Here is a 26590-nt window from a genome sequence, read left to right as displayed (position 1 = left end):
CACAAAGACTGAAAGAAATATCATTTCTATTGTGTTGCTATGAGGCAGATTTTATTATGCAAGAATGGGAAGGGAAAGGCCACTTTCATTTTTCTGGTACAAATGGGTATTGTTCTGTAAACCCATGGCAGGATTGGACACACTGCCAGAGAACAAGTACACAAAGTTGTTATGGAAACTAGAATGCTTCCATGCAGACGTTTTACAGAGAATTTTCAGGACCACCTCATTCAATAAAATCAACTTTATTTGCTTTGCTGTACACTGGTGCACCCTACTGAAGCCCGTATTCTGATGGGTTCTTTGATAGGCTTTTCTTGAGTGATAAATTCAAAAGTCAGGGGATGGCAATTACAACACCAAAGTGTCACTTGTGTGTGGAATCTTTGCTCTATAAGTCACAAGCCTGCTCATACTTGCCTTGGCCATTGTCAAGTGTGCTGGTTTCTGTAATCTGAGAACCAGGTGGCTATTGTGATTGTGTTGAGAGAAACATTTCCTCCAACACAGCCACTGTCTAGGCTGTCCTACACTGGGATACCGACCTTGGATATGCCTCTTTAATGCTCTTTCAAGTCGCTGTGGAGAATAGACAATGACAGCTGCCTCTGGCCATCAATTTGGTCCTCAATCGTGAATTTGGAAATTTTTTCAGCTATTTTTAAAAACAGGGGTTTTGTTTGTCTTGTTTTTGAGAAGATAAGTGCACAATGAGGATTTTCATAGCTTTTGAAGGATCTTTTGAGGCATTCGATGTTGAAGCACATACATCGGTGGGTGCCATCAAGCAGATGATAAAGGTATGTGTTTGCTCCAGGGACACTAAGATGTGTTTGGGTTCAATTATGCCTTACAGTTGAAGATCTGCATAGGATAGAGATATGATTGGGTACATTTTTAATGCAAGGAACAAAGAGGTTTTGGGAAATATCACTGTTTTCATACTAGAGTGATAATAATATGTTATATTTGGGGATCTTAGATAACAAACTGAGCTAGTAAATTCTTGATGGAGGGTGGAGAAGCTCACTGTTAGTTTCACTTCTCTTTAGTGAATTTCATGGGTTGGGCCTGGACCAGATAGCTTACTGCGATTATTCATAAAAGGACAAAAATATAACACTAACTCTAGCACCTGCAAAGAGTGTGCCGGTTATCTGACAAATGCCTTGTTTTAAGCCAACAGACGAGGAAGCAAAGGATTTTGGAGACTTAGACAACATCAATGATCCTGTGGGCTTCGGTTTTATTTGATATTCAGAGAAAACTGGAGCTCAGAGAGGGCACTTTACCTCAGACCACACTGCCAGAAGAAGAAACAGTCATGAAATATTTCATTTAGATATGGTCATTCTCATTCATTAAGGAGTATATCTCTTCTTGCTTTGCTTTGTTTTGTTAAGATTTGGTCTCACTATATAGCTCTGGTGGTAGACCAGACTGGCCTCAATCTCACAGTGCCTGTCTCTGCCTCACAAGTGCTAGGATGAAGAACATGTGTCATCACGCCCAGCTTTATACTTTATTGAGTTTTTTCCTGAGGCTTGTTAGTATTTGGTAGATTATTGCAATCTAGATTTTACACAGGAGATAATGCCTAATATATGCCATGGATCTATGTGGAAGTATGATAAAGTCTCTCAGAATGTTGTTAAATGCATAAAATATGTAAGATAAAATAGAACTACTTAAGAGAGAGAGAGAGAACCATGGAGGGTAAGACGATGCACACTTATAATCCTAGCACTATGGACTCTAAAGATTGGGCCCAGTTAAGCTAGAGAGTAAATGACTCTCTCAAAGAAAACAAGAAAAAAAGTGAATTGGATTTAAATATAATCTTCAAATAATAAAATCAAATTTATGATACAGTGATATGGGGTATGGGGTTTTATTAACATTAGCTAACAGGTTCTAACAATGCACTTAACAACTAGTATATTTTCAAATTAGTGATAAGTATACATGATATTCTGAAGTATCTGTAACAACAGTAACATAAAATGAAAGTAAATGTAATTTGCAATTAGCAACAAAGACATAGCTACAGATAATGACTTAACTAAACAGAATTAAAGAGGGTAAAAAAAATCTCAATTTTAGAGTTAAGAAAAATAAAGCTGTAGGGCCTGGCGACATAATTTAGTGGTTAAGCAATGTCTAGTATTCCAGAGGACCTGGGTTCAATTCCCAATACTCACCTGAGAGCTGCAATTTCAGTCTCCAGTGCTCTCTTCTAACATCCCCAGGTTCCAAGTACACATGTGGTAGACAGACATACAAACAAAGCACTCGCACACATAAAATGCAAATAATACATTTTAAAAAAATGAAGGTGTAAGGTTTTTTTTCCCGGCTAACATCTATTTATAAGCTTATGGAAACAATGGAATCCAAGTTAAGAACCCTATATAAGCTTTCTTCCCTTTGCTCTAAAACAATTATCACACCATATCAGGGAAGAAGGGAGGAAGAAAGGAGAGGAGAGAAAGGAGGAGAGAAAGAAGGAGGAGGGGAGCCTTGTACTTCTGGTCTGCTAATAACGAAACAGCCTGTTTTCATAAGATGAAAACATAAGATGTTTTCATTGCTCTTTAAGGATTACTTCCACATTCCTCTTTCTGAAGACAAACAAGGCAGGTGGTATCTTGAGCTGATGTATGCTGGAGCGGCCCTAAGGAACAGCTGGAGTCTGTCGGACGTTGGAATATCTTTCTGTTCAACTCTCAAATGCTTTGTTAAGGTATGATAGAATAATGTTTGCCCAAGATGTCTCACTCATTTGGAGGGAAGTTGTGAATGGTTCAACTAAGCTATTTCATAACTGAGAAAAAGCTTTCCATAGGCCGGTGTTGTTGATGCATACCTATAATCCCAACACTTGTGAGTCAGAGACAGGACAATGGTAAGTTTGAGGGCAACTTAGGCAATATAGCAAGATCCTACCAAGAAGTATAGAATAAAGAGGGCTTTCTTTTCTTTTATAATTTTAGATTTACTTACTTAAATCTATGTGTGTGAGCACAGGAAAGGATGTTGGTGCTAGAGTTACAGGTGATTGTGAGCACAGGAAAGGATGTTGGTGCTAGAGTTACAGGTGATTGTGAGCACAGGAAAGGATGTTGGTGCTAGAGTTACAGGTGATTGTGAGCACAGGAAAGGATGTTGGTGCTAGAGTTACAGGTGATTGTGAGCACAGGAAAGGATGTTGGTGCTAGAGTTACAGGTGATTGTGAGACACCAGATGTGGGTTCTGAGAATCAAACTCAGATCATCTATAAGCAGTACATTCTACTAACCCCCGAGCCATCTTTCTAGCTCCCTAAAGATTTATTTTAATTATAAGTATGCCTGTGCATGCATATGAGAGCTGTTACCAGCAGAGGCCAGAGCCATTGGATTCCCTAAGAGCTAGAGTTGGAGACAGTTGTCAGCTACCTTGCACAAGCACTGAGAACCTAGCCTAGGTCATCTACAGGAGTAGTACACACTCTGAACCATCTCTCTCCAGCTTTCCTTGTCTTGTGGTCTCTCCAGTTTACACATGGTCTTACACAAGCTTCTAGCTTGTAATGTGCAGTACACAAGCTTTGAGCTTTTAAAGGGTAGTACAGAAGCTTCATGCTTGTAAAGGGCAGTAAGATACAGATGCACTATTTCCCCATCCCCGCCATTCCATCTCTCTTTCTTGCCTCATCCCTTACCACCTGTTCCATCCTGTCATCACAGGACTCACCATAGACCAGAAAGTCTAAGGGTTGGCTCTGAAATACCTGTATAGAATAGAACAGATGAGGTCACTTCCTGGGTCTTAAGGATTAGGGGCAGTAGGTTGAAGAGGAAATTCTAAGTAATAATAAGAATGGTGGGCAAGCATCTGTATTGGCTAGTTTTGTGTTAACTTGACACGAGGTAGAATTATCTAAAAAGAGGGATCCTCAAATGAGAAAGTGACCCTATCAGACTAACCAGAAAATGGCCACAAGTCACACCTTGAACAGGTTTAAAAAGGTTACTCCACAAGGCCACCATATTTCCCATCAGATCCAAGCAGGGGCAAGCATCGATCCTGATGTATTTCCTGCTTTCGTGCCTCCCACCCACATCCAACCAAAGCCAAGAGTACATCCTGCGGTATTTCCTGCTCACATACCTCCTGCCCACATGTGATCAAGCACATCTGGTGCAGTGCAAATGGGTCAAACAAACTTGCTTAGAGAAGGGGAAGCATAAATAGCCTCCAGCATTTAACTTTGATTCTCATAGCATATGGCTCCCAGTTCCCTCCCTAAAGCCAGTCTATACTGATGGTTTCCTAAGTACTGCCAATAAAACGTCACCCATCTGAGTGCTGCAAGCTCTGCACTGAACTCTAACCTTTCTATGGGGTCCAAAATTACAGAGCAAGGAATAGACTTTAGTGGCAAAACAGTTTCTTTGAGAGAATCAAGACAGAGCGTGGCCATCATTGGCATGCGGACCACCACAGGGTTTCACCAGGAACTCACACTTTATGGCAGATTTTACTCTTCCTCATTCTGCCCACGGGAGTCACATCTAGAGTTTGTTATCACAGACTTGAAGAAGGAGAGTGGTGTCTTTAATCTGAAGAAAAAGAATTACTTAACTGTTAGTTCCTATTTCAATTAGATGGTTAAACAAGCTATTTCTAAAATCCACAGTATTTACTATTTGTATATGATAGCATCTGAAAAATGAATTTACAATAATGAAAATTCTCCAATTGAAAAAAAAGTCCCATGTCCTAAAGAATGAGGACATGCATTCGCTCTATCTCAGGTAACCATTGGCTGCTTTGCAAACACATTATTGCTTTATTGCATAACTACATACATACAAATGTAAATAATGTCCTCGTTCTGTACCATTTAATTATGTTGCTGTGTGCAAGTTAGTTCTGCCTTCTGAGAATCTAGGAAAACCTTTTAACTTTCTTTAGCATAAGTCAGAAATATGATAAAAGCCGGAAACTCTTGCTGAAATCAAAAGCTTACCAAATAAGAGGTTTAAAAAAAAATGTCCAAGGAGTGGGGGCAGAGGCAGGTGGCTCTCTATAAGTTCAAGGACAGCCTGGTTTGCAGAGCAAGTTCCAGGGCAGCCAAGACTACACAAAGAAACACTATCTTGACAAAGAAAAACCAACCAACCAAACAAACAAACAAGCAAACACAAAACCACAAAACAAAAAGAAGTACAAGTAGATATATGTCATGAAATTAAACCAGGATAGCTGCTTCTTGTTGTGCTTATATATTTTGTGTAGTTTATGAAATATTGTTTTTGTGATAAAGAGATCTTCTATAAATATTTATATTTAACAGTACTGTTATGTTGTGTCCGGCCAGCAGACCACAACCTGGGTTCTAGCCTGGAAAGGCATTTTGGAAACCTGGAAGAGAAGAGGGGCTAGGTGGCGAGAGAAAAGAATGTAGCCAAGACAGTTACTCTGATCAAGGCTCAAATTTTATTGTTGGGACACTAGTTATGAAGGAAGGGGGAGGGGACCCGATTCCCGCCGAATAATCTCTGGTCCAGTAGAAAGGTGCACGTGTGTGGCTCCGCAGGTTCCAGCAGTGGGCGTGGCAGAACGAATGAGCAGGAAGCTCCACCCCTGAGCAAGCAGGTTTCAGGCTAGGGGAGGGGAGACTACATTTCCTCCCTTTTATTAACAAAATTTAAAAAAAGAAAAAGCTGGCCTGAGGGGGGGAAATTATCTATGCTCAATAGTTCTGCCTGGAATCTAGGGCTAAAGAAAAAACTTGCTTTCATGGGATTCCTTAACTTTTCTTATGGTAAACTGTATAAGGCTAAGACTGTCCTTTCTTATCTTAGTGAACAACTAACTGAAAAGCCTGGAGCTGTAGGCTCTGACTTTTTAATGCTAATTAGTACTTGGTAGGTAACTTTTTAGTTGAATTTTAAGTAGGGCGTTGGAACTCTGGCTAAGTTTGACTGAACAAATGTGAAATACACTATAATAACACTAAGTTGATATTTCTTCGCTTTTTTGGATGATAGGTGGGAAACAGGGAGAAGGAGTTCAACCGGCTCTTGTTACAAGGCCAATTGGCTTTTTTATTTGGGTGGGAGGCAGTGAAGGGCTTGCACTTTCAATAGTACGTCTCCAATCTCTCTCCCCCCTATTGATTAAGTTAAATAAGGCAACGCTTAACTGAGGTGATCAAATGATTTTCTCATCCGTAGATGAGTGGGCTTTTAACCTTGGCTTGGGTGGACATGGACCCGATTCCTCCCGTGGGTATTGATAAGACCCACACATGTGGCTCTGGGTATCTTTTGGGGAGGCGAGGCAGAGCCGGAAAATATTTTTGATTTTTAACCAAAATATGATACCAACCTCTTTTAAACCGGGTTTATCTCACAGGAAACTCAGAAATGGTCAAGCCGGACCTTCCCTTGCAGCACCTCTGCACCAAGCGATGCCCATACTGAATTTGTACAATCACAAACCAGTATGCACAGTTCTGAGTGCTGTGCAGCTCCTAAAGGAGAATTATCAACCTCAGAATTAGCAAAGCCTAAGCAAGAATTATGTTGTTAGTAACACCACGATTTGTGGCTAAAATAGGAGCTGGAAGTCGTTTCTCCTCATCCCTGTTTTTTCCACAGCCTAAGGACACCTTGCAGTAACAGCAAGGGTGAAAAGCCAGAGGTCAGCTAAGGGACTAAGCCTGTCTATCAAAATAAAAACCAATCTTTATTAATATAGAAATATCTACTTTTCTAGCCCTCTTGGTAAACCTAATTTTTAACTCAGACTGAAAGCCACATGCTGGAAATGTCCTTGGAAAGGAGATAACAGTAGCCACCTGTGTGCTCTAGGGGTGCGGGGATGCACATCCGCTGGTCCGCCTCAAGAATGTTGATTTACCTGCTTGAAAGACAAAATCTCGGACAGTGAGAAAGTAGGAAAGCAGAACTTCTTTTGGGGAACTCTAGGTACTTTATTTAAATGTAAATTGTAAAGCTGAGGCTAGTCTCCGGCCTCCTGTCGGGAGCTGGCTCAGAGAGTAGCTTTTTTCGGAGCCTGAGTCCTCAAGCCGACTTTTAAGCAAAAGAGGAATTTTAGTCCTCAAGGTGATACTTTAGAAGATTTAGAATCTGTGTTCATCTAACAAATTAATTTATCTGGCAGCCACTGCGCGCTATCTTCATCTCGTGAAAAAACACAAACTGAGGCCCTACCCCAAATTAGAACTGGATCTGGACCCTTCTATTCGTTAGTCAGGGGGTCCTTCTATTTTACCAATGTATTAAGTGACCAATTGCTCTTTAATAGCTTTTTCCACTAGCTGTAAGGCCAGCAATCTTTCTGAGGTTAGGGATCTAGGGGATGTGGGGGATGTGCTCTGAATTAACTTGCTAGGTAATTTAGAATATAGGAATCTCTAACATTGGACTGAATATTAGGACCAGTCTAAGATTGAGTTAGAATGGCTGGTCACACTGAAGAAAGGAGAAAAATCATTATGACTCTATTAAATGACTAATTTTACTAAGTCTGAATATACAGTCTCTGATGTACTATTGCCATAAAGTTAAAAAGCTAGAAGCTAGTCTAAACTGGAAAAATGACAAGTAAGGATGGATCTAAAACATGAATTTAATTTAGTTTTTTAGTCAATTTAATCAGGACATGAGTCAACTTACCTACCAGCTTGTCACACGAATTTACCAATATGCTTCTGCAGCGTTTTGTGGAGAAAACCTGTTTTTCCCTTTTCTAATAAGGTAGTTGTTTTAGGATTAATCTATAAGCCAATAAGTAGATCCCTTTAAGATACTATAAAGCATTTATTAAACTCTTTGACATTAAAATATTAGATTTTGAAAATAAAGGTAAGACTTTAATAGTGTGCATGGGAATGCACTAATAGTATGTACGGGGATACAATTTCTCTCTTTTTTGTCTTTTAAGAAGTTAAAGTTTTAAAATTTTATAATACCTAAACTTTTGAATTAATAACTAGTTGACAAAATATTTTAAATACATGGCTGTAAAGGGGCAGTGACTAATTGCACTTTTAATCAATTTTCTTAAGGAGCAGTTGTAACTAGAAGGCTTGCAAAGTTATTAAGAGTCACATGTGCATAATTTATTTATTAACTAGAAATATGCATAAGCAATTGTAAATTTGAGAATTAATAGTATCTGAGGGATGAACAATTTAAGCAATTGCGAGCTCAGAGATATGGCATTGACTATTAATATACAAATTAAGGTTTGATTGTTCAGCATTTTAAAACACCATCTACAGCACACAACTAGATCATCTGTGCTGGAACAGGGAAAACTGTGTCTTAAGACTCCGCCCCACAGAAGCTAGTTGGGCCCACGTGGGCCAACGATCGGCTGGGAGGATGAGAAAAATGACTTTACAATAATGTTTTCTTTTTGGCCAAAGAATTGTTTTGGGCACAACCAATTTTTAATTACCAATTAATAACAATTATAAAAGCTTTATTTTTTGTAGAAACTTTTGTAGTAAACTAAAACCCTAAGTAATAAAAGGATATTGTCTCTGAATCTTTTGGGTGAGAGCAAGGATTTAAGGTAAACTTTAAGAAGCATTAGTTAATAAAATACTTTTCACTTAAGAAACAATATACACTGAAAGATTAAAACTCTTGGCTTCTTGTATAGAAGCAGAAACAATAAAAACTTTTCTTACATAATGTAAAGTTACATTAGCCATACCTAGAGGCAAAATTTTCTAGTGATTACAGTTCACTAGAAGCAAAACTCTTTGAATTTAAGCATTATTTTAAACATCTGAATAGATCTGTAACACTGTTAAAAAGAATTTCTCTTGAACACAGGGAAAAATCTTTCTCAGGCACTGTTTGCAAAACAAAAGAAAGGCCACAAGCTGCTCTGGGGCTGCCCAGAGCCCTGCATTGACTCAAACGTAAAATACCTTTTAATCTGAGCATCTTGGCCCTCCTGTAATAAGGACCGATTCTAGAGAAACAATATAACTGTCTACGCCTCTAAATTATGATACTCTTTCTTAAGATGACTTACAGTTAAAACGTTCTTCACAACTTTAGTGTTGTGAAAAAATTGCCCGTACTGCAGTTTCCTGCCAGGCAGCAACTATAACCAAACTGTTTGTCTAATCTATTCACAAAGACAAACATAACTAGATAACTCTGTCACAGTTTTGTATGAAGTGAGCTGTATGAGCGCTCTCATAAGATGATTACTCTTGTAATTATCTTAATTACAGTATACAGGTGAATTAAAGATCTTAAATTTGAAATCAAACTGCAAGCTGCAGTCAATGGAACAATAGCAGTTTTAACCATAATTTTTAAGTTTTTTGTGCAAGGTTAGGATAATACCTGTAACCTTGGGAAAGCAAAACCCAAGTTTAAAACAATTTATTATCTTTAAAATCATTATTAGAAGCATTACTATCATATTACGAAGTTTGGATGTCAATTAATACCTATGAATACCTATTAAAGCAAGCTTTAATGCTTTAATAAAGAGACATTGCTTTAAATCTTATTTTAAATTTTACTATTTAGGATACGAACCACATTAATTATTACCTAAACTAGAAATATCTTTAGAGACCCAGCCTCTTGGGCTGCCTTATGCCATGTGTCGGAAGGACTCTAAACTTGAGTTATCAAATTTAACACTAACCATCTGTAGCAATGTAACAATTATTAATCTTAACCAACAACTTATGAGCTGATTGTGAAAACACTCAGAGCACATTACCAATAAAAAAGAACCAAATGAAGCAGTTACATTTAGACCAATCAGAGAATAATAATTTTTGTAGCTACAACTATAAAAATAAAAAACACTTTACCATTGTCAAACACATTAATCATGAACCATTTATTAGCTTTTTTACTCTGAAACTTAGAGGCTGTGCACTCGCCCTTATTTCCTAAAACGAACAGTTTTTCCAGCAGGGGCCCTCCCGCCATGTGTCTGATTCCTGGCTGAAACACGTGGCAGCTCTCGGCTTTGCAGATAAAGTTTTTTATACCATCTTTATTATCCAACACAAAACATAGAACATTCATTCATACAGACTGGACACGAACATACATGAATTGAACACGAGAACAGATTGGTGCACCGGACATTAGACAAGACACAAAAGGGAACAGAGTACTCCTGCTATAAGGCCCAGAGAGATATTTCTCTCTGCTTTTTGGGACATTTTCCTCCCTTATGATGCATTTTTTTATTAACTGGGGCAATCCGCCTATTCCTTTTAATAAACCCTTTCTTTTCTCACACCTCATGTAGCTTCGGAGAGCTACGGCCTACCGCCTGATACTCAGCTCCTCACTGCTGAACCTAAGTGAACCAGCGCTCAGGTTTAACGCTGTCTCAGCTTAGCCCATACCTTCTCCGGTATGAATTTCCCTTATCCTTTATTTTATGGAGCTCCGAACCAGCAGCGTCTCTTCCAAAAATCCTTTGCCGTTTCTCAGTCCCGCGTTGGTTCGCCAATTGTTGTGTCCGGCCAGCAGACCACAACCTGGGTTCTAGCCTGGAAAGGCATTTTGGAAACCTGGAAGAGAAGAGGGGCTAGGTGGCGAGAGAAAAGAATGTAGCCAAGACAGTTACTCTGATCAAGGCTCAAATTTTATTGTTGCGACACTAGTTATGAAGGAAGGGGGAGGGGACCCGATTCCCGCCGAATAATCTCTGGTCCAGTAGAAAGGTGCACGTGTGTGGCTCCGCAGGTTCCAGCAGTGGGCGTGGCAGAACGAATGAGCAGGAAGCTCCACCCCTGAGCAAGCAGGTTTCAGGCTAGGGGAGGGGAGACTACACTGTTAGTATATTTTAAGATAGTCTATTCCCCAGTGTTTGTGCACATGAAAGCATCAAGGGCCAAGTAAGAAAGTTAATAAGACAGTGTATGACTGCTGTTCAGACTTCACTTTGGGATACTAAACATTTCCATGGCCTGGATTCCCTCCATCCCTAATTCCAAGACAACCTAACATTCTTGGATCTTTCTCTTTCTACAACACTGTCCTTAGTTACAAGCAACAGAAACAAACCACAGAAAACTAAAACAGAAAAGAAACCTATTGAAAGCCTATTGGGTAGCTGTCAGTCTTTGGAGGAAGAGCAGAAAGTCAGGAGCTGCAGTTACATAGCTGAAAATGGCATCTAGATCTGGCCGTAGAACTAGTTCTGAGAGGCCACTCCCGGCTTTGAAAACTTTTTATTTTAAAATATTTATTTTCATTTTTATTTATGTGTATATGTATCTGGGTACCCTGAAAAGAAAGAAAAGGGCACTGGATCCCCTTGGTCTAGGTGGTTGTAAGCTGCCATGTGGGTGCTGGGAACTAAACTCAGGTTCTCTGCCAAAGCAGCAAGTACTCTTAGCAGCCGAGCATGCGCACAGCCACCCTTACTCCTTACACCAGGCACTGGTCAGGCTGCAACCTTGTAACCAGGCCAGGGTGCATCTGAACCATCACTAGGATAACCCCAAGGTCTGCTGTTACTTCTTGGTTTCTATTTTTTTTTTTTTAACAAAATGAAATATAATAAAATATAACAAAACCATCATACCAGAGTTAGACAAAACAAGCCCACAGTAAAATAAAAGAGCCTCAAGACAAGGCACAAGACTCAGAGACGCCCTCTTTCACATGCTCAGGACTCCCATAAAAGTACTAAACTGAAAGCTACAGTGTGTATGCAGAGGACCTGGCACAGGCCTGCGTAGGCCTGTGATTGCTGCTTCAGTCTCTGGGAGTTCATGTGAGCTTTTCTCAGTTGGTTTAGAGAGCCTTGTTCTCCTGGTGCCCTGTCCCCTGTCTCCACCATTTCCTCTAGCTCCTCTTCTGTGGGGATCTTTGAGCTCTTAGGGGAGGGATTTGACAGCAATATCTCATTTAGAGCTGTGTGTTTTAATCTCTCTCTCTCTCTCTCCCTCCTTCCCTCCCTCCCTCCCTCCCTCCCTTTCTCTCTCTCTCTCTCTCTCTCTCTCTCTCTCTCTCTCTCTCCACATACGCTATCTGGCTGTAGATGTCTGTATTTGTTCCTGTCTGTTGCAAGAGGAAGCCTTTCTGATGCTGGCTGAGTAAGGCACCTATCTGGAGATGTACCAGAATATCATTAGGAGTCACTTTATTGTTTGTTTTGTTTTTGTTTTTATTTTTTAGACTAGTACTTTCAGATTTTCACCCTAGATTTTTGGACTATGTAGACTCTGGCTCTTGGTTACCTAGCAGTGCCAGGTATGCATTCTATCACATTGACACGGTAAGTCAATCAGACACTGATTGGTTACTCCCACAGTGTGTGGTGCCATGACCTGGCATGTTTTGAAGGCCGGCAGATTGTAGACCCATGATTTTGTGTTTGAGTTGGTGTTCACATTTCTCTTTTGGTAGCCTGCAGAGTACCTTTCTGTATCATAGACACAAAGTCAGAACAAAGTTACAGAAATAATTGGGTTGACCCACCTTCCAAGTATACCTTTTTCTGGACAGCTGCTGTCCAAAAAGGGAACTTCTTTTGATTTCTCAAGTGGACTTCAGTCTATTTAACAAAACCAGACATCACTTCCCACTTTGTTCACTGTGGAACAGGATGGACAGGTTGCTGCTTCTTTGGTTTCTGCAAATTTTTGAGGCAGAATGATAGCAGAATTCAGACCCACATCCATTTGTGTTGTCTGTTTTTAATAAAATATTTTCCACCTCATTGCTAATGTACACATACTATTTTTAGTGTGTTTGCATCTACTTTTTGAAGACAAAAAGGAAATATGATCTTGAAATAGAATACATTTGTTTGGACTGAAGAGTTGAACCTTTGAGTTTGTTTGTGGTTTTTGTTTCCAAAGGGAAAAATCTAATCTTTTTGTTGGTGTTTTGTTGTTAGTGATTGTTGGTCAGTGGGTGTGGGGACAGAGGGAGTGGAGGAAAACCCCGCTTCCCGCCAGTGCTCTGGGAAAGGAAGGCCACATGCCTTCCTCGTGGCCCCTGTGGGTGTCTGGCTGTGGGAAGCTATGGACCCCAGCTCGGCGGGTGGTGGACAAGGGGCAGTCCTAGATACCAGGTTCTCAGCCTCGGGCATCCCAGACACAGCTGGACACCACGGAAGAGCTGAGAACAGAATGGGTGCTGGGAGTGGGGGTGGGGTGGACTCAGTAAGCCCCTGGGCTGAAGAGAGGAGAGGGCAGGGGAGAGGGATTCACTGTGTGGTTCCCATGCAGGCAAGAATCCTTGGTCTGGTCCATGGCTGGAGCACAGGAAGGCCTTCCGGCAGGAGGTTAGACACAGCTCTTAGGAGAAAGCCTATCCCATCGTTAAAGCACAGAAGGCCTTGATGAGCAGAGACTGTCTATGGTTTTAGAGCTTTGTTGTAGCAAGGCAGGCAGAAAGGAAGAAGGTAGAAAGAGGGAGAGAAGCCAACAATGACCACGTGGAGAGAGGGGGGAAGGGAGAGAGAGAGGAGGGCTAGAGATGAAAGTAAGGAAGGTGAGAGCTTAAAGAGAGCAAGGAGGGGCCAAGCAGCCCCTTTTATAGTGGGCTGGGCTATCAGGTAAGTGTGTGGAGGAGCATACCTGGCTAAAGTCAGATAACTGTGGGGGTGGAGTCTAGCCAGAATGCCAGAAGCTTGGGACATTGTCTGTGTGACTTACAGTCACAGAATTATGGAGTTGGGAGCTCTACTCTGGGAAGGTAGCTCACTTTTCTGTCCCTTGTAGAGTTTTCTGCTGGGTCACTGGAGCAAGCCTCATTCAACCAAAATAGGCTGCCTATCACAGTCCTACTTTATTTATTTATTTATTTATTTGTTTATTTGCAATCCTGTGGGAAGCCACATATGACATTACAAGGTGGTGCTGGCTACCGCTAGCCAACACGCATAAGTTTGGGTAAACAACCAATGTGTACATATGCAGTAAAGTTTTTGTCAAGTCACTGCCTAGCCCGGGCATGATAATGAGGTTCTGTGAGGTACTAAGAGTATAACCAATCGGATGAGAGACATGTAAATGAGGTATGGTAATGAGGTTCTGTGAGGTACTGAGAGAGTATAACCAATCAGATGTGAGACATGCAAATGAAGTAGAATGCATAACCAATCCGGTGTGAGGCATGCCTCTCCTAGGCCTATATAAGCAGCACCAGTTCTGGGCTCGGGGTCTTTCGCTTACGCAGTCAATGCTCTCCCAATAAACGTGTTGCAGAAGGATCCTGTTGTGGCATCTGCTTTGCTGGCAAGTCGGGCGCTCACACAACCCTGTGTTTTGGGATTGATTCCAGAGTCTCTTCCATACCAGGCAACCAAGCTCTTTATTACTAAGTTTCATTCCAAGTGAATTATTTGTTTTTTAATTTCCATAAGGAAGAAAAAATAAGTCATGAGTGAACACATATAGGATTAGATTTTGCCAGAGATGCTCATTGGTTTTGATACTTGTTGTTTGAAGATGTTGAAAGACCTGCTGCTATTCAGTGTGTAGTTCACTGTCTCTCATAAGAAGCTGTGTGTATCATACTTTAAAAAAAAAAAAAACTTTTTATTGATTCTTTGTGACTCTCATGCACACCAGTCCCACTCATTTCCTCTCCTTGCATATCCATCCTCCACTCTTGTAACCTCTGCCTCAAAAGAAAACAAAAAATAAAAATAACAAAACAAACAAAAAAAATCAGCAGTGTGTCACAAAGTGTCACACGGTATATACTTTTGTCCAAACCTCTTTACTTGCAAATATTCATTGCAATGTGTCATTGATCTGTTTCAAGGTCTCTGGCTCTGCTACACTATCAATACTGGATTCCTCTGGGATATCCTGTTGTTGCCCTATGTCATGGAGATTCTGCAGTTTTGGATTTGCAGTACCAGCCCCTTCATGCATTCCAGCAGTTCACAATGTTGGGATGGGCCAACTCAGAGCCCTGGATCTGGGCCTGGATAGTAGCTGAGTTGGTCAGCTTGCCAGTTTTCATGCACCCACACCATCAGGGCAAAGCTTTCTAACATTGCCTCTGCTAGTTCATCCAAGTGTCACAGCTGGCAAGGGGTGGGGCCAGCCCTCAAGCTCTCAAACCCTCATGACCAGCTCTCTTGTCTGCTGCAGGTGGTGAGGGATGGGGGAGGAGGAGAGCATTTCTCCCATGCCCTGTTCCTCTGAGTGCTGCACCCAGCTATGGGAGGGACCAGCTCTCCTGAGTGTGACAGCTAATGAGGGGCTAGGCCAACTCTGCATAGCCCTTGGAAATCAGCTTGGCCTCAGGTAGTAGGAAGACTAGGAACATTCACATGGCCTTTGATAGTAACATGGGCCATGGACATCAACACAAACCCCTGTTGTTGCAAGGCCATGGACCACAATATGGCCCTCAGTGGTATCGCAAGCTGAGACTTGACGATGGCCTCTGGTGGCAGCACAGGCTACTCAGGCTGTTCCTCGACTCTCTCACAGCTCTTCCTTTCTTCATAGTGCTCAAACCATTTCACTTCTCTTTTTATCCCATCTCTCCACCACATACTGGCACTTGCACATCGTAGTGGCAGCCAGGGATGGCAGGCCAAGCAGCAGTGGGTGCCTTCTGCTTGTTCATGCCAGCTGCCACATGGTAGCAGGTGGTCTTCTGGAAAAGCCCAATTTTATATTTGTCTAGCCATGATTTATTTATGGTTTTGCTTATCTAATAGCATCTGTCTTAGGGTTCTCATTGCTGTGAAGAGACACCATGACCAAGACAACTCTTATAAAGGACAACATTTAATTGAGACTGGCTTATAGTTATGGCAGGAAGCACGGCAGCATGCAGGCAGATATGGTGCTGGAGGAGCTAAGAGTTCTATATCTTGACCGGAAACCAGCCAGAAATAAACTCTCTCTTCTGCACTGGGTGGAACTTGAGTATAGAACTTCAAGGCCCATCCCCACAGTGACACACATCCTCCAACAAGGCCACACCCACTCCAACATTGCCACACCTCCTAATAGTGCCACTCTTTGGGCCAAGCATATTCAAACCACCACAGCATCTGACATACTTGGGCACTTAGCTAAGCAATCTGTCTGAGTTCAGAATGCTTGGAGAGGAATATCATGTATAGAAGCAGAAAGATGCCTTTGCTTTTAGACGCCTCTCTTTAGAAAGTGTTTATGTATTTGAATGTGTGTGTGTGCACATGTGAGTACACACATACATACATGCTATAGTTTCATGTGGAGGTCAGTAGATAGTTATAGGGAGTTGGTTATCTCCTTTCATCATCTGTGTCCTGGGTACTGAACTCAGGTCATCAGAGCTGGTGGCAAGTGTGTCTATTTATGGACACATCCTGTTGTCCCATAGATATCTTATCTTAAGGAGAGATGCCTATTTTAGGATGCTTTCTATTGTACCATTAAGTTAACAGGTACTATTTATTGGCATCTGCAGAGTGGTAGGCTATCTCTGCTACTGCAAGAGACAAAAATGTAGTTTGGTTAAACGTGACTAAGTAGTCAGTGTTGATTGAAACTTCAAGAGTCTAAATGTGAGTAGTTTAGTGAAATATTTTCTGGTGATAAATAACTCAATCCCATGTGGACAATAAAAAGGCATAGCTAAGCTTCATTAAACCTTCTTGTAAAAATACATGTGATATCTTCTATAAAGTTGGGTTCTCTAGATCGACTACATGTGATACCTTCCATAGAGATAGCTTCTATAGATTGACAAGCTTGTGATAAGGGCCTAGGGGAGGATTCAGGGCGGTCTCAACCACACAGATAGCACAAAGATCACCAGGCTACTAACCACAACTGTTCGAAGCCTTTTGTGTGAAAACCGGATTGTACCTTCCTCCCTCTGATGGAACAAACCTGTGTATTTAACATTCTTAGTTCGCCTACCGCTTCTCTGTAAGCACAAGGGCCACCGTCCCTCCCACGGGCGTCTATATTCTCCTTTTTCCATACAATCAAGGGCAGAACTCTCCTCTGCCATTACACCACATTACAGTTCAAACTACTAAATGAACCCAAAGTTTATGAAATAGTGGATGTACGGTTACAGTAGCACAATGGAAACTATTTTCTCCCTACATTAGAAATGAAATGAGCCTAGGATGTCATCTGTGTTCATTGATTAAAAACTATGATACAAAGTTCTAGTACCAAAAGGGGGGGGGGCAAACTTGAAGGCATTTTCAGAGACTTAAGAATCGAGCTTCATAGGTAGCAATTTTTTCTAGTCACTTCTAATTTTCATCTAAAGCTGCCAGCTATTTTGCTCTCCCTCCTTGTTATTACTTGCTGCAGAGTTTTCTACATGTGTGCACAGACTAGAGACCTTTTTCTTTATAATCATAGGATAATTAATATTCTGGCCTGCTTTTAATCTTACTTATCTCATGTTATTATGTAGTAGTTTGCTGTTGAGATCAACTCCATTAACTGGGTAAGGTCAACTTAAGCCTCTACACTTTTGTTTACTTGTTGTTATCTGTTTATTTGCATTTTGTTTGTCATTTGTTTGCATTTATTGATAAATATAAATTAGAGAGAGCTAAAGAGAAATTGGAGGATTCTAAAGAAATAACAGGCTGGTGTTGTGTGAATTACAATTTTTCTTTCTCTTTACTATCTTTAAAAAAATGTATATGGGGTTAGAGAGATGGCTCAACAGTTAAGAGCACTGGCTGCTCTTCCAGAAGTCCTGAGTTCAGTTTCCAGCAACCAGAAAGTGGCTCACAACCATCGGTAATAGGATCTGATACTGTCTTCTGGTGTGTCTGAAGACAGCTACAGTGTACTCATATACATAAAATAAATAAATCTAAAAATATGTGTATGTATGTGTAGTTGCTTGTATTGCGCATGCTAATTATGTCCCCCAAAACTGTTTGCATGAGAAGGTCCACATGTAGCTTCTGGGAACCTGTTCCCAGCTGGTCCTGATTAGTAAATAAAGATGCCAGCAGCCAAGAGCTAGGGAGGAAAGACAGAGGTGGGATTTTAGGATTTCCGGGGCTTGGGCCCAGGAGGAAGAAGAAGGAGAGCCACCATGCAGGGTCCATTCATAGAGCCTGCCATGGAGTAGAGAAGCAAGAAGAGTGGCCCAGAAAATGTGACCCAGAGGGTTGACTAATCAGAGTTAAGAGCAGCCAAGATGGAATGTAGGAGTTAGTAAATAACAACTCGGAATTGTCAGCAGGAAGTAGATTCTAGCAGCATGGAGGTTAGGAAGTTGCTCAGCTATTGTGTTGCTTGAGGCACATTAAAATATAAACACTGAAGTGTGTGTGTGTATGTGTGTGTGTGTGTGTGTGTGTTTGTGTGTGTGTGTGTGTGTATTCATTCAAGAACATCAACCATTTGAGGTGGGAAGTAACCCAGGCACACACCACCACCACCACCACCACCCAACATATGTGTGGAGCCCACAGAGACTAGAAAAAAAAAATCAGAGGCACCAAAGTGGATTTACAGGCATTTGTGAGCTGCCTGATGTGTTGATATGTGTGCTGGGAACTGAACTTGGGTCCTGTGGAAAAGCAGCAAGTGCTCTAAGACACTGTACCATTAAAAGACAGCCCCTCTCCACTGTCTTTTAATTACATTGTATAATAACTTCTGCCTGACTATAAGTATTTCTGGGACAAATTTGTCAGATACTTACCTGAGGGAGCCAAGGGAAGCATGAATGTTCTTACTGAGTGAGACTGAGATTATTACAACCTATGCTCAGAACACTTAGCCCACTGGGCACAGCTTGCCAGGCTGGCTTCATGTGTAACAGAAGAAACCCTGAACCCGTTCAACTGGTTTCAGTCAATGAAATGCACTCTCAATCAAAATACTGGAAACTCATATTTCATCAGTAACATCATTCCTCTAAGAATTTCTGAGATGTGTATGTTATATTATGACAGTGGTATCCGGGAAGAGGAATGGAGTTAACATACTGTAAGCAGGAACAGGCTCCAGGAGAACCCGAGAAGAATTTAGCTTTGGGTTGGCTTTTGTCTCTTGAGACAGTTATGTAGAAAACTTTCTATGTACATGAGGCTGGTGTTCAACTCCTGATCCTACTGCCTCTACCTCCCAACCTCTCAAGTCCTATAACTACAGGCAAGGTGTGGTAAGTGGCTGGGTTGGCTGAAATTGCATGAAGGACTTGAAACTCAGGTAGTCACTTCTACGAAAACCTCTGTGGTGGAGACATTCTGGGGCCGTGCCATGCCCTTGCATGTGCTCAGCCACCGAAAGACTGCTGAAGACAAATGTTAACAGTCCTGCCACCACTGAAGGGGAAGTATAGCCAGTTTCACTTCTCCAGACTGCTGGAAAGGTACTCCTATTTCCCCGCCCCCTCCTTGGGCTTGGTTGGTTCAAGTATTGCTGAGAGGATTAACATTCCCTCAACTTAACATTTTTACTTCTGATGTCTCAATTCTACTTGCTTTCCTATTTGGACTCTAAAATAAAAGGAATAATGAAACTGAAAAAAAAATCTATATTAGGTATTTCTGTTTTACAGTATTTGTATTTGGTATTTTGTGTTACATCACTAGTAAGTAATAATAGTAACTCTAGTGTGTTCGATAAGAAGCAGGCCACGCAGATGAGGAAGAACAGACACAGTTAAGAAAACTGTTCCTTGTGTTCTCACTTGGATCCAGCCTCCGGACAGAACCTCAGAAAAGGGACTTTTTTAATTGGCCAAAGGTGAAAAGCCCAGTCTCTCCACATTAAGCACAGAAGAGTGGAGAAGTGCTCTCTGTTCTGTTTGCTCTGGGAGCACAGGATACAAGCTGGCCGCACTCCACTTCTAGATCTGGATCTGTAGCATAAACCCCAGAGCCCTGAGTCTTCATCCCTTGGCTCAAAGCAGGGGCCAAGTGATGTCCTCAGGGCAGGGAGTGAAACCAAGCCACAGAAGAAAAGTGGCTTTATATTTCCCCACTTTGCACACACATCCTGGGAAGGAGAAATGCTCAGAGTCCTGCATCCCTAACAACCCTCGGACAGTGAGTGTCCCCTTTTCTCTCCTGCAGAAGGAAGACAAACCCACTCTCTATGTGTTCAATGCCGTGACCCAGGAGATGATGCCAATAATGGAGAACATGTCTCTCTTGGATAAAAAGGTGTCTGACCTGAGAATGCTGGTAACTCTGAGATGCGGCTTCCCTGTGAGTGTCTACTGTCTCCGGACACCAACGGGACTGGAGATGTATGACTGCAACACCCTCAAGGATTACCAGACTGATATCGGTAATGCCTGCCACATTTCATGTCAGCTGCCACCCAGGACTAGGGCTCTTTTATGCCAGGTTTTGCAGCTTTTCTAGAGGAAATGGAAACCTTGGTTTTTATATTCATACTGTTAGGCTTATTTATTTACCCTAAAATAGCCAATACATTATGTGACTTAACGATCAGAAGTATAAAAAGATGTACAGTAATAACTCTCCCTGGCCCCCTAAGCACTTGGTCTCTTCCTATAGGAAACCCTGGTTGGTATCAAGATTTAAAATCACAAATTACATCACACCAAATGGAGCTGTTGCAAATTGAAACCTCAGGAGGCACCCTGAGGGTGTCAACTATCAATATTTTGCTTTTTCATCTGGGTCTGTAGAATAAGAAATAATGGTCTCACAATTCTGCTTATTCCTCTATGTAATTTTAGAATTTTTATTTGTGTGTGTGCATATGGATATGTGAACATATATGTGTGTCTATGTATATGCACACACACACCTTTGGAGGGCAGAAGAGGGAGAGAGATCCCCTAGAGTTGGGGTTACAAGTGGTCATGAGCTGGAAACTGATCTCCAGATTCTCTACAAGGGCACCTCCCATGCTCCGAACTGCCGAGCCATCGCCAGCTCTGCTCTGCTAATTCTTTTTCCTTTTTAAAAAGATTTTTTTTTCTGTGAATACATCTCTGTCTTCAGACACACACCAGAAGAGGTCCTATTACAGAAGGTTGTGAGCCACCACGTGGTTGCTGGGAATTGAACTCGGGACCTCTGGAAGAGCAGTCTTAACTGCTGAGCGGTCTCTCCAGCCCTACTCTGCTAATTGTTAAAGCAACATTTTGCTAATATCATCAGGCTAGAAGGACAAAACTCAAAGAACATCATCTTTGTCTTCTAAAGAACATTTCAAGCACATACAGGAGTTCAGATGTTCTTTCTTAATGCGGGTGGCAGCATTATAATACAGAGTTCTGAAACTTGCTTTGTACAATTTCATTTTAAAATGTTGCCAATTATATTACAACAACCTTTCTAGCAGCAGTTCTGTGCAGGATGAAAAGCTGCCTTAGCTGGCTGGAATTTGCCCAACAAAAAGACGATAACTTCTCTTTCAGAAACATGCGTTCAGGTCGCATCTTCTGTGGCCAAATGTCAACAGCAAAAAGTAATAGATTTGTCTTACATATGCTAGAAAGTGACTCAGATCTTAAATTATTCCTGAAAGGTGAATGAATCCTTACTGAAGATCAGCTCATCTCAGAGTGGGAGGGTGCTATAACATTTGCTGAAAGGGATTTTTGAGTTCTAATAGACACACAGGGCTTTGTAGGCATGCTTGAGTTAAATAGTTTTGCTTTCTGTTAAAAAATAAAAATAAAAAATAAAAAAGAAGCTAAAATCACTGCTAAATCTACACTTATTGACATTTCTCCCAGCTCTTACTTTGCTGAGCAATTGACTTCCATGTTGTTTGGAACTGAAGATCTAAAATTGTTGATATCAACTCTTGTCTCTATTTTTGATCAGAGAAAGTAAAGCTGTAGGATTTGTCCCCAGAGTGCTACTCTAGTTCTGAGTGCTTGCTGGAGGCTTATTCGACCTGGAATGTAGGGCTCACTCTGATTTGTGCTCAAGCAGCTGATAATCCAATGCTTTCATTAAAGATCAGAAGATAGAACAACACTAGAATGCTTTCTGGAGGGCATTCGTTCACTCACTTCTTGGACTGTGACATTTTAAAGCTGGGAAGGATTTGGAAATTACTTGGTCCAAACCCACTTTTCCAAGATTAAAAACAAACAAACAAACAAACAAACAAAAAAACAGTTTCTAAATTTTTCATGATATGTTGAAGAATCCCTTAAATTTGAATGTGTGTGTGGGGGGGGGGGGTGAGAGTGGAGGGTATTTGAGAGAGAGGATTTCAGATGTAAAGTCTAGAGCCCAGAAATCATAGGTAGATCTCCTGGCTACCCACAGAACATAAGGCTCAAAGAGAAGGATGGGGTTAGGGAGGTGGCTTTGGCCTGCTTCTCACCATTCCCAAGGCATAACCAGCATTCCCTAGGTAGCCAGCCAGCCCACTTGCTTTAACTAGAGGAATCCTGGCCAGAATTCTGCTCATTGGAGAACCTCTCCACTCTCTACTCAATAAACCACCCTTGCTGCTATCTATAGGGGACTCTGAATCCTTCTCCAAAAGCAGTGGGAAATAACATTTTGGAAATGCAATCACATCCAGATTTGAGTTTCTCATGAGTCAGCACACATAGTACCTCATACGGAAACGCACAAAGTTGCCCCTGCACACTGGCATTTGCAGCAAAGTGGAAGAGATGAACTGTGGTCATATCCTCAGTTATAATCCAACAAACCAAGTTGGTGTGAGCTAATGAGATCACAGGGAGACATTCAGGAGATTGTGGTCTGGGGTGCATGGGATGAAGAGCTATGGATGGTCAGAGAGGAGGGATAGGAGGGATTCTGGGCTTCACAGGACTGTGAGCATACACTAATCCTAAGGAGAGGCTGAAAATAAAAGACTAAACTGAGAGGATTCCCCTGACCACACAGCGAAGCACAGTCCTACGAGCTAACCATGACGGTACACGCCTATAATCCTAGCACTTACAAGACACAGACAAGAGAATCGCCACGAATATAATGTCACTCTCATCTGTGTGGCAAGTTCCAAGCTAAACAGGGTTATATGGGGAAAGATTGACTGTCCCCACCTCCAAAAGAAAAAAAAAAACTAGATGAGGAGCTGAGGAGATGGCTCAATTGACAAAGAGCTTGTCACACACACAGGAGGACCCAGGTTTGATTCCCCACTACCCACATGAAATCCAGGCGCAATGAATGATGCATGCCAAGAGCCCCAGATCTAGAGAACACAGACAGAAGGCTCTATGGAGCCTGCTGGCCAGCTTGTGTGGTCAGATTGCTAAGGTTTTGATCAAGGAAGAGATCTTGTCTTATAAAATAAGGTAAAAAGTAGATTAAGAAAAATTCTCAACAATGATCTCTAGCCTCTATACACATGCACACCCACACTGTTCAATGGATTTTGACTTGGAATTGAGGACCTAAGCATCCTTCAGCATTTGTAGTGCGTGGTTATGTGAAGCGACACTCTTAGCAGTGACAGTTATAAAGTTAAAATATCAGTCAACTCCAAAAGATATTGCAGATGATTTACATCTGCATCAAATATTCATCCAAGACAAGTTTATCTGTCAGGGAGTGGTGGCAGCGGCAGTGCACGCCTTTAATCCCAGCACTTGGGAGACAGAGGCAAGCAGATCTCTGAGTTCCAAGCCAGCCTGGTCTACAGAGTAAATTTCAGGACAGCCAGTGCTACAAAGAGAAATCCTGTCTTTTTTTAAAAAACAAAACAATCTTATTTTTGTTTATGTTTTTTGTGTATGTGTTTCAGGGTGTGTATATGTCCACAGAAGCCAGAGAGGGTATCAATTCCCTTGGAACTTGAGTTACAGATGATTGTGAGCCACCATGTGGGTGAAGGGAACCAGATTCAGGTTTCTAGGAGGAACAGTAAGAGCTTTGAACCACTGAACCCCAAGATTTAAATTTGATTTAAATCTTTATGTCAAAGTAAATAAAATTTTCGATCTTAATGTCAGAATCTTTCATGTCAGGGAGTAGCTTGCAGGAGTCAGTGCTTTCCTTCCGTCACACAGATCCTGGGATCAAACTCAGGCAAGCCTGCTCGGCATCAAGCACCTTTGCTTGCTGAGCCACCTCACTGGCTCCTTGAACAGATTCTTTATGGTTGATTATAAATGTAAATGTCTGGGGTGTATACTTATTTGCTGTGCCTATTCCCCCCCCCCAAAAAAACTGCATACAATTTGTTGGGCAACAAGGACTTGCTCACGAAAAGAGTTCAAGAAGTCCAGAATTCTTGAACATCTTTATGGATATGGGCATAAAAAAAATGAGAAGAATGAGAAACTACTCCTAAGTGTGGGATATTTTCTCATGAAAATCCCTGGCATTTAGACATTAAATGCACTCACTGAGAAGATAGAGAACCCAGAGTACATGAATGTTAATGGACTTTCCCCACCCAATAAAGGCCGACACAGATATATCTTCCCTGCTTCCTGATAAAAAGTTTCATCTTACTGTGCATCTTGCTATGTTTGGAGAAAGGTAACATTAAATTTTAATGTATTGCTGAGCCACAGAGAGAGAGACTGGACCATAAACTGTCTTTCTTGATCCACAGGCACAACACTTCGTCTGGATGTCTGGGATGGATGGAAGGAATTTCTCATGGGATGTCTTCTTGGGCAAAAACCTAAAGTCCAACACTACTTATCAAAAGAAGGACCAGTCCTCAAGTATGGAAGCTAAATCAGACATTAGATGGATTTAAGTCACTTAGTTCTAAGCCTCCATGAACCTGAATTCTCTGTAGAGACATAGTCCTGATGCAAACCAATTTCACCTCACACAATTCGATAAGATATTATTATTATTACTATTATTTTAGATATTTGATGATTCAATAGCAAGAGAGTCACTAGGACTGGTAATGGGTTGCAATTCAGGCAGATATTTCTCTGGAACACTAATTAAATCTGTGACAAATTTGGTTTGCATATCACTTGGTTGGTTGGTTGGTTGGTTGGTTGGTTGGTTGGTTGGTTGGTTTTTCAAGATAGGGTTTCTCTGTGTAGCCCTGGCTATCCTAGAACTTGCTCTGTAGATCTGGCTGGCCTCCAACTCAGAGATCTGCCTGCCTTTGTCTTCTGGGTGCTGGGATCAAAGGCATGCGCCACCATCACCTAGCACATATCATACTTATAATAACACTTTAAATATTCTTATCTTCAGAATAAATATTCTGCCATACATGTTTAATTATTTTATTAAGTAACAGTATTTAAAAAAAAAATCTGCCAAGTGATAGGCTGAAAACAGTGGCCACTTCTTCCCAAGCCCACATATATTAGCTAAATTTAATTGTTAAAACAATGTAACTCCAAATACAACTGTTGAATTTGCATTGAGTTACAACTGTAATTGCTTTTTAATTGAAAAAAGAAAAAGCCGGGGTTTAACAGCAGACATTTGTTACAAAACCGTAAGCTGCTATTTGATTTTAAATGATTGGTTGTATTCGAGCTTTGAAATGACAGTGAGTCTAGCTTCTCCTTTAGAGGCCTTATTAAGAGCTGGCTTGGCTGCCTGTCTTTACCTCCACCCAGATCCTTTGCACACAGTGGCCATAGTTACACCCCAAACAGGATACCAAACTGCCTTCTCTCTGTGTTTCTCTGGCATGAATCTCATTCTGTTTGAATGTGTTTGCTACGATCCAAATAAAAAGCTCTCCTCTCGATGGAGCAATAGTTCGCTCTTTTTTTTTTTTTTTTTTGCCTTATGTGAAGGATAATGTGTGTCTAGGGCTGTGGAACTGTGGAACGTGGCTGGCTTGGAGAAGCCGCGCAGCATTTATTTTATTGCATTAACAACCAGAAGCTACACAAGTCTCAGTTGAATTGTTTGTGATACGGTGTTTTAGAACAGCGCCCTCTTGTGGGCAATTTAACCACGCTTTTCTAAAGGGTAGGAGCCAGCAGTAGCTCCGAAGGCTTCATAGAGTGAACACAGGAGGCAGAGTTCTTACAACCATGAAATATACAAAAATTCCCATCAGTTTCTGTTTAGGGATAGTTGTAATACTGTTTCATATTCTAAATCCGAACAAATAGTTGTATTACTTTTAATACAACTGTGTTATTGAGTGCATTGCTCAAGATCAAACACTGTACTGTGTCTATTTATAAAAACAGTAATTCCATAGGGTGGGAACTCTTTACTTTGTTTTACAGGTAAGGAAACCGAGATTTCAAAGATGGGTATGGTAAGGCTGAAATGCTTTTTATTCCTCTCTACCTAATCAGCACATCTTTATTGAGCACTTATTATGTACCTTACGGTGAAGTCCTAAGAATTCAGCAGTAAGAAACGATGGTTGTTGTAGTCTATAAGCTTACAGCATAGAAGCTTCCTAGAGATGAACTAAGTCAATCGTTGTAAGCATGCTTGGCCCACAGTAAGCAGGCTATAACATCAAGGTTCATTGCTATTATTATTCAGTATGAGAGGGGCTATGACTGGGCACGCTGCAGATGGCACGTCATGGGAACAGTATGACGAGTGTCTGAGACCGGTAAAGAAGAGTCGAGAACTACAGGTTTGCATTCCGATAGGCGGTAAGGAAAAAGAAAGAAAGAAAGAAAGAAAGAAAGAAAGAAAGAAAGAAAGAAAGAAAGAAAGAAAGAAAGAAAG

General features: G+C 41.2%; 1 protein-coding gene across 1 annotated transcript; it reads left to right on the top strand.

Moving 5' to 3' along the window:
- The first annotated feature begins 519 nt into the window (after positions 1-519).
- On the top strand, positions 520-25635 carry Ankub1 (ankrin repeat and ubiquitin domain containing 1). The gene is made up of 4 exons (NM_001033349.2): positions 520-800; positions 2600-2743; positions 20057-20273; positions 24519-25635. Exons 1-4 carry the CDS (start codon positions 711-713, stop codon positions 24644-24646), a joined length of 579 nt encoding a protein of 192 aa, NP_001028521.1. The 5' UTR covers positions 520-710; the 3' UTR covers positions 24647-25635.
- The last annotated feature ends 955 nt before the right edge of the window (positions 25636-26590 follow it).

The sequence above is a fragment of the Mus musculus genome, chromosome 3, assembly GCF_000001635.26.
Source record: "Mus musculus strain C57BL/6J chromosome 3, GRCm38.p6 C57BL/6J".
Classification (NCBI taxonomy): Eukaryota; Metazoa; Chordata; class Mammalia; order Rodentia; family Muridae; genus Mus; species Mus musculus.
The sequence above is the reverse complement of the archived record's forward strand: the minus strand, read 5'-3'. Positions and strand labels throughout refer to the sequence as shown.

What these genes read in the sequence shown, in the direction of transcription:
- Ankub1 (NM_001033349.2), top strand. Translation starts at nt 711, where the DNA reads ATGAGGATTTTCATAGCTTTTGAAGGATCTTTTGAGGCATTCGATGTT. An exon ending in CTCTCAAATGCTTTGTTAAG is followed by an intron (nt 2,744 to 20,056) that starts GTATGATAGAAT and finishes TCTCTCCTGCAG; the next exon opens with AAGGAAGACAAACCCACTCT. An exon ending in GGATTACCAGACTGATATCG is followed by an intron (nt 20,274 to 24,518) that starts GTAATGCCTGCC and finishes CTTGATCCACAG; the next exon opens with GCACAACACTTCGTCTGGAT.